This window comes from Zingiber officinale, chromosome 11B (assembly GCF_018446385.1).
Source record: "Zingiber officinale cultivar Zhangliang chromosome 11B, Zo_v1.1, whole genome shotgun sequence".
Lineage (NCBI taxonomy): Eukaryota > Viridiplantae > Streptophyta > Magnoliopsida > Zingiberales > Zingiberaceae > Zingiber > Zingiber officinale.
In genome coordinates, this window is record NC_056007.1 from 73,153,979 (window position 1) to 73,166,147 (window position 12,169).

At 35.8% G+C, this 12,169-nt stretch overlaps 1 protein-coding gene and 1 long non-coding RNA gene across 2 annotated transcripts; both read right to left on the reverse strand.

The window, feature by feature from the left end:
- Nucleotides 1–1,378: 1,378 nt before the first annotated feature.
- LOC122033606 (DCN1-like protein 4) lies at nt 1,379–7,624 on the reverse strand. Its single transcript, XM_042592666.1, has 10 exons — nt 7,392–7,624; nt 6,222–6,306; nt 3,476–3,550; nt 3,347–3,383; nt 3,172–3,255; nt 2,378–2,438; nt 2,178–2,284; nt 1,963–2,028; nt 1,691–1,834; nt 1,379–1,620 (listed from the first exon to the last, which is right to left on the reverse strand). The coding sequence occupies exons 1-9, from the start codon at nt 7,471–7,473 to the stop codon at nt 1,745–1,747; spliced, it is 687 nt and encodes a 228-aa protein (XP_042448600.1). The 5' UTR covers nt 7,474–7,624; the 3' UTR covers nt 1,379–1,620; nt 1,691–1,744.
- Nucleotides 7,625–8,491: 867 nt separating this feature from the next.
- Nucleotides 8,492–11,930, reverse strand: LOC122035202. Its single transcript, XR_006126928.1, has 4 exons — nt 11,560–11,930; nt 11,357–11,471; nt 9,182–9,230; nt 8,492–8,782 (listed from the first exon to the last, which is right to left on the reverse strand). It is a non-coding gene; the product is annotated as an uncharacterized LOC122035202 (long non-coding RNA).
- Nucleotides 11,931–12,169: the final 239 nt, after the last annotated feature.

Consider the following 12,169-nt stretch of genomic DNA (forward strand, 5'->3'; position numbering starts at 1 on the left):
AAGCTTCCATGAGTACAAAAATAAGAAATCCAGCAAATACTAAGAATTCCACAGCTTCATAAATCTTGAAACCAATTTCTTTGCAGACTATCCACTAACAAAACATTAGCCAAAACTTCCCAACACACCCTGCACTTTCTCAGCTTCTACATAGACACCATGGCACAAAAGCTCCACCATAACATCATCAACTCCCCACATAAATTTTAAAAGCTTCCAACTCCAATCAAAGATAAAAACGAAACTGCACATCTGTTCCTCGGCACAACACTGCAAACATTTTCAATAAGCCATATAAGCCCAACACACAACCATTAACAAGCAATCAACACACTAAAAGGTAATCCAAAATTTACCAACTGCATATCCTCATATTCTCTACTTATCTTTACCAGAACTTAACTCTTCCACATCCAAGTGACTACAATTCCACACCCAAAAATAATTCAAAATAATTCCAAACGAAGTCCCAACCGAAGAGGAAAACTAGCTTTATAATGGAAGAAAATAGTGTAAAATTTAGCTCACCAAAACACACACCTTGGTTGGACGTATAGGAGTTAGTAAGATTAAATAAAATTTTGTTTAATGAAAAATCGAAATTGAAACCCAACCAGAACCATTTCAGTTTGGTTTGAAACAAACCCAAAATTTTCAATTGGATTCGGCAAGAAAAGACAACGAATCAAAGAAACAAAGCATAATACAATCAAATTTAACTAGACAACTGATGTCCAAGATGCACAAATCCATACTAGTTTTCTAAGTGATGTATTATGTTGACATTCCTTTGTCTCTTTTTCCTTCTCAGTTCTCATGGTAGTTTGGGAGGCGACGAACCAAGATGCACCCTATGCTCCTAGATCCACGTACTAGCCCTAACCGTAGCAACGTTTCCCCTCCCAATGCGCCCCTCCTAAGGCTCAACCCCTCTGCTGGAGCTCCTACCGCCATGTTCCATGCCCCCTCCCCGCCAATGCGAGGCTATGAGTATGTCCTCTTCTGCACTTTCATGGATATCGAGAAGATGGGGTTGCAAGCTCGCTGAAGAGGGAAGGTGTCAAAACGAGAGGGCAAGGCGCGGTGAGGGAGGGCTGGTGAGGGTGCAACGAGGGACTTCGGCGAGGAGAATCATGAGACGAGGAAAAGTGGGGAAAAATAATAATGATAATGACGGGGATATGCCACATGAGCAAATCCGTAACATTCCACAACAATAGGTCCATAGACTAACAATTCTCTGTGTGTGAGCGCACTTCATTAAAAACAAGAAAATATTACTACTATACAGACGAATGCATGGTTTAGTTAAAGCATGATTTACAGATCAAGATTCATGAAAATTCGACCTTACACAATTAGTTATAGAATTCTGGCATTTAATTTAGTACAAGAAATTCGATAGGATATATTCAGTGTATTGGATATAGAGTTGAAATGTCTTCAGCATCTTTATTGCAAATCAAATACAAGGAGGCAAAAGATAAAACCAACAAGGATGCCTAATTAAGAACAATGGTGTTTCTTTATCGAGAAATGGTGTTCATGGTCGCTCAGATTTCTGCGTGATAGCCAAGAAGCAAATGTATTTCCTGGTTTAGGCATCAACACAAATGTCCCCTGCAGTTCATATGAAAATTAATCGTTTAATTCTAGTCAGACGCACTGCACAAAAGAAGTAAGAATAGACCTTGAACAAGCTCCAAGTATGAGGGCCGCATCTGTCCACCTTAAAACCTTAAGGTCACTTTCCCTTCATCCACTCAACAAAATTGTCTAAAATTAAGGGCCATGCAAGCTCCTCATCGTAGTTGTCAAGAGATGGGAAGTTTATCTATAACAAAACGAATGTCAAGTGTTCCCATTACATCTTAGAAACCAGTGTAGAAGCAAAAAGAGATTACATCTTAGGTTCTAGTGATAAAATATAAAAGAACTCAGCACAATGTCCTGAAAGTTTACCTCATTACAGAATCTAAGAAAGCTTGTCCATTGATCCATGTTTATAACCTTGTAATCACGTTGGGACTGGAGTTTAGCAGATTCGACATCACATTAGTAATTGAGATAGAATATATATTAACACGGGGAATATTGTTGGTAAGATTAGCAAAAATACTGATCAGCAATAAACAATGGTCTTAAGAAAAGAGCAAAATACGTGAAAGCATTATTACTTTAAGGTATTCAACAAGTTTGTCAACTTGAAGTCGGTATTGTGAGCCTAGTACAAGTTCAAGCAGTTGACAAGCACTTTCAATGTCAATCGACTTTTGTTTATCTTCTGATAATACATAAACATAAAAAGTCAAGGATGTCAGTGAACTATAATATTACAAAGCAAATTTGTACAACCAAAGGTTTGGAATTGAACTACCTGTCAAGCAATAGCGGAATGAATACGAGAAGAAAACTAAGAAATTTGATGGTCTTGCCACCTGTAAAATGTGTATGGCACATCATAAGCAAGTAGTCAAACTGCTCTTCTCAGTCTATTTCAGTTTCCCCTCAGAGTTATATATGGATCTGTACATCTGAATGTCAAAGCATACTTCAAAATACAATTACCTGTTATTTCATGATCCACAAAAAATGTCATTCTTTCAATTTTTGGTCAAAATCCAGGGCCAGCTTGCATTTCAAAAATGCAGTTTTAGAAGAGTAAGAACATGGTTCATGGTCAGCACTTATAGAAATTTGCATTTACATTGGTTCCCAGTAAAAACTTAAAGGAAATGACATCTACTTTGGATATGATGTGTGTCAAACCCTTCTCCTCCACAGCAAAAAAGGGAAACCCTAGCTTCCTCCGGCACCTGCTAAGTTCCTCCACTCAATGTATTCATTTCTTACTCTTCTTCCTCTTTCTCTAACATCAGTGTTCTTCCTACTCTCCTTCCTCTTCCTCAAGCATTGGCACCCCCTTCTCCTCTGGCACACATCTAGAACCAATACCAGCTCTTCCTCTTCCCCTTCTCCTCTTTAGGCACATCTTTGGCACCGTCTTGAGCCAGCCAGGGACCAAAAAAGCTCAACTCAAGATTTCAATCACACACATCCATATCCAAATCTGTATCTTCACTGATTTGCATATTCTTAATTGCCGAATTCATATATCTTATCTATTGAAAAGAAGGTATCTGTGCAGACATTTATCATTAAGTACTATACCTCTTTTTCCAATTCCGGAAGTGCCTTTTTCAGTTTACTTATAGTATCAGCATGTAGTGCTTTTAATCCTCTACGCCATTCTTCCTATTGCAAACACAAACAGTGTAGAAAAGAAATAATAATAGTCTAAATTTAAGTGCACTTTTATTAAGAATCTGGATTCTCAAAGACATACTAGAGTGAAGTATCCTTGTTTCTCAGCTTTCATTTTCCTGCAAAGAGAGAGTTTCACTGTCAAAATAAGACAGCAAAGGTAAGATAGTACACCAACATGTTAAAGATATATTAAGAATGGAATTCATACCACGCCAGCATAAGTATCCTGACATCTGTACAATCCACTTCCAGATCAGAACAGAAAGACTCAATGCCTTCAGGGCTGTTGACAAGAATCAACGATCAGCAACACAAAGACAAGAAGAAACCATTAAGAAAGCCAAGATTGATTAATATTAGTATATTTTTGAACTTAACACATGGGAAACCATTAGAGTAATCTTACTGAATTGTCTTAATTTAAAAATTAAGTCTGTCTTAGGCTGAATTTCAAGGAGTGAAAAAAACAGGGGACTGAAAATTGAGCTAGGCAAAGGCACCTAGGATTTTTAATTAATATATTATTACAGAAAATGAATGCAAAAAACAAATACAATTTCACAGGGTAGTAGCCAAATGTCGTAGGCTACCCAAGCAGATAAAAATTCATCATGGAAATTGCCATGTAACTATAAGTCTCAAGCCTTGATTTCCGAAAAAACCAGGATTAAGCATTTGGTTCACAATGGAAGAAATGCCCGCCATGGCTCCAATAAGGTTGCATGAGGCCATCATAGCATCATCATATAGAATAAATAAGGTTACCGAGGACCATTAAAGTGAAGCCTCAGACCAAATTGTCCCAAATAGGCACGTAATAGCACATATAAATTAGCTATATAAATTTATGTTTTTAAAATAAGTCATCTGACAAATTGGGAAATGGACATGGATCAGTCTATACTAAACCAATCGATGCAGATATGGAAGGATTTGACTTGGACAAATTTTCAATTCCAATTGTTGGGAAATAATATGTAGAACAATTTGATTTGGCCAAATTTAGAATTCCAAATGTTGAAAAATGATTTATATTGTTTGGTAATTTGTCAGCTTTTATTTTGGTAGTCAATTAATTAGGGATATTGTATTTTCCAATCTGCTTGTTTCATTTGGAATAGTCAATTAATTGCTGAGTTCGCAATTGTTTATTGGCAGTCAATTAATTGGGGATATGTGTTTTCCCAATTGCTTATTTGCTAGTTTTCAAAGTCAAAGTGTAGTTTATAATAGTGTCAATGTCATCATCATCTTGCAATTAATGAAATTTCAATTAATCTTCCAGTGTGGAAGTTTTTTATCCCTCTGTTTTACTGTGTGAGGTTCTACTTATTCATCCACTGTGATACATCACCAATTCGCCAATATGAAGCTACATTTGGCAAAAATGCCAGCCAAAACTAAGATACCTAATTTGTATTTCATAATAATGACCATTGGATGCTTATTGGCCATTTCTTTCACTCTGTCAATTTCCACAAGAACCCTCCAATCTCTATCAATTTGTACCTGATTGGATGCTTATTGGCCTTTTCCTTATCATCTATTTAGTTGTGTTTCCTAGAGTGGGAACACCTGAGGATGATTTACAGCTCGGGGAAGAATTTAAGCCACCTTAGTGTGTTGTGTTTTCTTCAAGGGAAGGAAATAGAATGGAAGTTAAATAAGTTCAAATGAAATGCTACTCCATGTATCTTGTTTATTTAGAATTAAAGGGAGAAAAATATTCAGTTACTTGTGTTTATAAGATGTGTAAATTTCATTCTGTCTGATTTAGGGGGGAATTAAATAGAGGAAATAAATGGAATTTGATTCCTTCCACTTCTCTAGATTAATTCCTAGTAAATACCAGTAACTGATCATTTTATTTCATTTCATTTTCTCTCTTATTTTTATCCAAGTAAAAATATTATTAGTGTTTTGATCATACATGCACCTGATAGATCAGAAAAAATCAGGCTGGAGTCGGCCAATTACTATCCAACTTGGGATTGGTACAAGTTGAACTTTCATACTATTTCCTGGTTGTAATATTAGCTTTATGCAGAAACTAGGCAATTCTTGAGGGGGGAAATATTACAAGTCAACAACTGTACTTAAAAATTTATTACAGATTCATGATTGAATGCGAGGTGTTATTTTATTCTTAAGCCATGTAAATACTGGTTTTTAAGGCATCTACAAAATTTCAGAAAATTTTCTAGTCTTAACACTAACAAGTAAATGCAGTAGATACAACACCAGTATGCCTCACAGAACCAGAACAAAAAAAGAAATCTTATCACCCTGATTCTGTAATCCAGTTTAGCAAATCTTGATCTTTTCTTGTCATGTTTATGCACTTGTTACACCCTATGTAAGGTTAGCACATAAATTATCACTACTACTACTACAACAACAACAACCAAGCCTTATCCCACTAGGTGAGGTCTGCTAAATTATCACTACAACAACTACAATGAATTTACTGAGAACACATTGAATATGGATAAAGTTATAAAGCAAATGGATGCCAAAAGCATTGCAAGAAAAATAGCAGAAAATTTGAATTTGAATCGTCAACTCACCACAAACTAAAATTTCTCACTGAAATTTCTGCAAGCTTGGCAGTATCCAATATTTAACTATACCAATCAAAATCCCATTCCAATGTTTGCTGAACTAACCAAATACATGCCAAAAACTTATAACTAAGATATGATAAGGAGACTGGATATATGCAGCAGCACAAACAGAACAGAAATTTCACCTTCACCAATGATCTTACATATAACTGTTCAGACAATGCACTGCTGCTGTATTGCACAAACATCAAATAATAACTAAATAAAATCCACAAGACAATATTGCAAAAAATATCGAAGACAACTTTAAATGAAGGTAAGAGGTATCATGCATCATGCAGTCATGCTATAAGCTTACAGACATAAATAGTAGAACTGATGTATACTTACTCGATCAAGCCAGACGAAGCATCTGCGTATGTATAAAATAGGTTGTCAATGCGTTCCACTTCCTTCGAAACAGCTTTACCAGAAGCTAAACAACAAGAACCGACTTAACTTTGGATAAAAGATACCAATAAAAATTTTTATGGACAATGATACAATGCATGAAGGAGTCAGATTATAGAATTTTTTAAAATGAAAAACTTAATGAAACTAAACCAATTTCTGATGAGAAGAAAAAATCAGCATCCATCTCACTGATATTAAATAATTATAAACATATTCTTAGCCTTCATGGTTATATTCTCAAATTTATCTGAACTCCCTTTAGTTGATGGAATTAAAGGTTGTCTTCGGGTCTATAGTTGCTTGCTCACGCATGCACCACTTTAAGAAAGACTCAAAAGTTTCACTTGAACAGAAGAATAATGGGAGATTATAACACATGCATCATGAAGGTCTCAACAACAAAAGACAAGAGAAGATGAATGTCAACGTAAAAAATTAATGGTAGAAATACAGAACTTTAAAAGTACCAAAGGACACATGATCCTGGACACATCAATTGCTCCAAGAAATTCTTCAACGCAATCATTGTTAAATAAAAGTATCAATCACACGTTACCGACTATAGTAGTTAAAGCAATTTCAATAGGTTTGTAATCCCAAGTTCAAAAGTTTTTAAAATCTTTTCCCTATCAATCAATTGGTTTGGATTCTGTCCACCAAAAGATATAACTGCTGTAGTGAACACCAAAAGATTTACAATCACCATGTAGCATCATCTTGTCTAGTGGTATACATACTCAAACATCATCAAAAGAAAAGCTTCCTCTCAATATGCATGTCGAAGAACCCAGCTACATCCTAATAGGAAAAGTCTCCTCTCTGTATACATGTGAAGAACACCGCTTCTCCGGACCAACATTGACAAAACCACCAAATATCAACAAAAAAAATACCATTTTTTTCAATTACTTCAAAAACACATCAGAATCAGAGCATAGTCACCGCCTGACAGTAGAAGGCTGGTCAAATTCACATACGCAACGGAGTCCAACGCACAAGGGAAACTCCCGAGTAATTATTTGTAAAGAAACTCGAAATCCAGAGCACCGATTGAGCCAGTTTCGAAGAGAGACGTGGATGGATCTGGATGGCCATTTCACCACTTACCTGAGCGGTAGGCATAGGACGAGCCGGAGGAGGGGTTCACAGCGGCGGCGGAGCCAGACTTCCGGGTGGAGGAGCGCCTCATGCCCTTCCGACGGGGGATCGAACCGAGAACGGAGGAAGCGACAAGGCGTGGTTTTGGGGACGATTCGAATCTAATCGGACGGGAATGGGAGAATTAGGTTTCCCTCGATTGCTTTTCTTTCAACAATCCAGATGCCACGAGGGAGTGTGATATATATGGGCGTATGAGACCCATACGATACGTTACGCTACGAAGTCGGTTACATGTTAGTTTATCAATTTATCATCTACAACGAATATGTTATTGAAAAATAAAAATATTTGCCGATATATTGCAACTGGTTTTATATTTACAAATTAAACATTGTAAACTATAATTTAAAAAACTAAAATAATGTTGATTTTTATTTAAAAAAATAAAAATGACTACGATGATATTATTGTCAAAAAAAAAAACCTACATAATTACTCATAATTTTAATTTGATATATGAGCTAAAATATTTTTAAATTAAAAAAATTAAAAAATAGGTATCAAAACTGCTCCCTTGTCCACATTTCAAGTGCTAATTTGAGGGTCACATACCAATATTTATGAAAGACCACTAAACAAAAGTCAAAAGATATAATTTGTTCAAATTTTCTAAATAAAATAGATACGTGCTCAATTATAGTAAAAAGGTGAGTATGTTCATCTTTAGCGTCCTTATCAATCTGTCTTAGGGTCAATACGGAGGAGATAAATCACGAATGACTACTAACCTTTGAAATAATGACTAACACATAAGAGAGATATTTACCTCGATTTTATCGAAATTCGAACCTCAGACTTTATTATGACAACACCTCATGTGCAAATCACTAGACCCATCCGAGGGGATAAAAAATACACCACAATGAATGTATAAAAAAGTATTGTTCGAGTAATCTGATTACAGGATGTTGAACATACAACGCAACTAAATACAGCAACTATGACTAGCATGGATGATAGAAATTGTTAGTAGATAAACTAAATTTACCGAAAATTAGCAAAATAAACTACAAACGACAGTTAGTTAGGGAGCAGCTACCATTGGATTGATGAAAAATCATTGTTCATTTAGTTGTTAGGAAGTTCTATCACATTGCATGACACAGTGCTAACGTCCTCATAAATTAACTTCACGAGAACAAATTTCTGACCAAAAATCATGTGAAATTTTTAATCTCATGAAAGGCTATTGGCAAATCATCAATTGCTTCTTGTGCCAAGCAACAACGTCCTTGTATGCGAGACCACCTCCAAAGATATCCAGGGCACGTCCTTAACTGCTGTTTTTATCTTGTCCAGGTTTGCCATTGTGGTCACCCCACCAGCACAACTGGAATCTAATGACATCAATGCGTTCCAATTAGGAGCACAAACACTAACAAGGAATGTTGATTTGCCATGAAGAATTCAACAAACTAAGAGTAACTATCCTGATTTTACTGCAGCGTGCATGCATGATTTTATATCATAGATACAACTTTAGACTCAAATTTTGAACTAAACCAGAACATGATTGCATATTATAGGAAACTTCAATTTTCACTATGCAGAAATTCCTTTTTTTTTAAAAATTGTGATGATGATGATGATGATAGTTGAAAGAGCAGACTCCGCTTACTAATTTTTAACTACAAGAAAATATGTAAAAATAAAAATATGAAGTCTGAGAGAATTAAATAAATTTTCAGTAAAATTATCATCATTAAAAAATTTAAAAAAAGACAAGCAATACATACAGGTGAATAACTGCCGAGCAAGATCACAAGATCTTCATCAATTCCAAGCCTACAACAATACAAATACTAAATATCAGATTGCATTCCAAATTACGTTTCTCAAATCAGTTATACATGGAATTTCACCAAAACAAGGAACGAAAACCAAGGTAATATATAAATCACAGAATAATGTTGTTGCTCATTGTAGAATTGTCCAAAAAAACAAGGGCGTGGCGCAACCAGATCGAAGACAACTCAAACTAGAAATCAATACAAAATAATTTGAGTCGCCAAGTAGTTGTTCCTTGAACAGGAAAATAAGAATTAGTAGAAAGCAAAGAACAAAACAACATGAAGATCATGGGTTAATGGGCATAAGAATTTGAAAGGATTTTCTCAATCACTTTATCAGATACTGAGCATATCTTATTAAACAAATGCATACAATTTTTAGGCAAGCCCACCAAAATTTAGAAAATACCTTAGCTATAAACACCTCTTAATGATTAATATGAAATGAAACATTCATGATTAGAAAGAAAGACAAGGTAAAATCCAAGAAAACCTATAAATTATGACGTCTGAATGGTTAACATTTCAAATAAACAATGAATAAATTGTGAAGCTTAAGATTAAAAAAATATCTACATTGAAATTTCAAGGAAAAAATTGGATTACATGTGTGCTAAACTTCTTTGTTATAATCTAACGCGAGAGAATGCAAACCCATATATAATCACTATTTTGTAAAAGAAGTGTCAGATTGTAAAATTCAGATGTCAGGCAACATTTGCTACAATGCATTGTCTAAAAGATGTACACCCTGAATTATTAATTCAAATAGAGATAGCTTATATTCACTATTCAACAAACAAAATGAAGGAACAACTTCATTAACAAACTTCTTAAAAAACATGGAAGCAGCTTGGAAACAGGACTCGAATAGTACATATGCAGCATAATTATACATTGGAGTTCAGGTGGCAGAAGTTCAGTGATGTTTCTGTTGACAAGGAAACATTGGAGTTCCTTGCCAAATATACAGATGAATTTCTAGTTCATGGTGTTGATGTTGAAGGGAAGAGGTAATGTTTGCTCCTGTAGACTTTCCTCTATGGCAGTGTGTAGTTAATTGTATGTGTGATTTGTTGTAGTTGTTTTGGTCTTTTTTTCTTTCATGTTATCTTATGGTATAGTGATTTAGCTAGACAATCTTAAAGTTAGATGGCAGGTAACTTGTTTCTGGCTGAAAAACTAAGGAGGCGTTTGGTTTAGGGGAATAAGAGTGGGGAATGGGAATGAAAATTAATGATTGTTATTGTTAATGTTTGAATTACATCAATGAAAATACAAATAAGGGAATGAATCTTTATAATTGGGCAATGACTCGTTCCCATGTCCACCCCTCAATCAGTGATTCCATTTAGTTGACTCATGTATATAAGATCATCATTTTGTACAGTTTACTCCCAAGGTCCAGAATCCTTTCCCAATACCAATCCATGAGGAATGATAGGCAAGGCAAATTTGGGATAAAAAAAATTAATTTGTTATTAGATAAATCTTTAGTGTGATATTGGCTTTACATTCACGCTGTAAAGCAGGAAATCAGGGGCATCAAATCCACATTGCACAGCCTGCCTAGTTTCACTTGGTATATAAAACAACAAATATGTCAGATCTTATGCTACTTGAAGAGAAAGAGATCAAACTGGTGCCTCCAGAACACCGAAAATATTTAAGAACTCTAACATGCAAAGTAACTAAATTATAAAAAGACATATAAAATCAAGGTTTAAAATCTTGACCCATGTCGAGGTCTCGGTTCCAGACCGGAACGAAAGCCCAATTTAATGAGAAAACAACTAAGTTAAGGATAAGTGAATGATAAAGTGGTCAGCCATTCCTGGACCCTCTAAACTCAAGGTGGAGACTTAACTTTTAGCATTTGGGGTTTCTTTATGCTAAACAGAATGAACGCCAGACCTTCATCTCCTTACAACTTCTCTCAGATTCCAATGCAAAACTCCCCTTCTTATTTTTTTAGTCGCCCAAATGAATAAAAACACTTTCACATCATCCTCATTGAGCATTTCCCACACAGCATCTTCAAAGGCAATAGTCGATTTGAGGACAAGAACCTTTCATGATGATCCTATCTTTTCAATAGAAAACCTAAAAGGTCGCTAATACCTTGATTGATCCCCTACAGCCCTAGCTAAACACAAATGCCGTCCAAGAAAGCAGGCAGATCTTATCTCGAACGAAGGATCGTTGATGTGCAGCCGATTAATTCCTCCTGCAGCAACTTCCTCAAATCAAGCAAACAAGGGTTTTAGGAATAAACCAAGACAATGAAAAGGGGGAAAGGGAAACACCAACTGCTGATTTCTCACCGTATGCCAAGTTGTTGCTCAATTGAAGAAGAGGAAGGGACTCTCGGCTCACGATATATCTAGCAACAAGTCGTTGCCGCTTCCTGCAACTTAGAAGAGAGGAAGGCTTTGGCTTCGGTCAGCAACAGGAAGGTAAGAGAGGCGAGCACGCCTACTGTCAGGGGCAGTAGAGGCGGCGGCGCTGCTCGTCGGAATCACAAGAACGGAAGCAAATAGTAGATGTGCTCACTTCCGACTCACTCATCGCTGCCAATAAGGACTACCGACACGAATCACGAGGAGGGGAAGGGCACTTGCAAGGCTAGACAAAATCACGAAGGTGACCTTCATCCATTCACAGTTATCCGCCGATAGAGGTTTAGGGATCCGTAATGCCGATGCGAAATTGAGTTAATATTATTTTTTAATTTTTTTATTAATGTTTATAGCAATTAAAAAATAGTTTAAATATTTTAATATTTAAAAAAAATAAATTTAATGGACCTAAATCGGACGGCCTCCTTAAACCAGCTTAAATTGAACCGATGTCCGGCCCGCCCGATTCTTATTGAGCCTACTATCTAGACTGGTTTAATATGTCCAGTCAAATCAACCTCATCTATTCTTATTG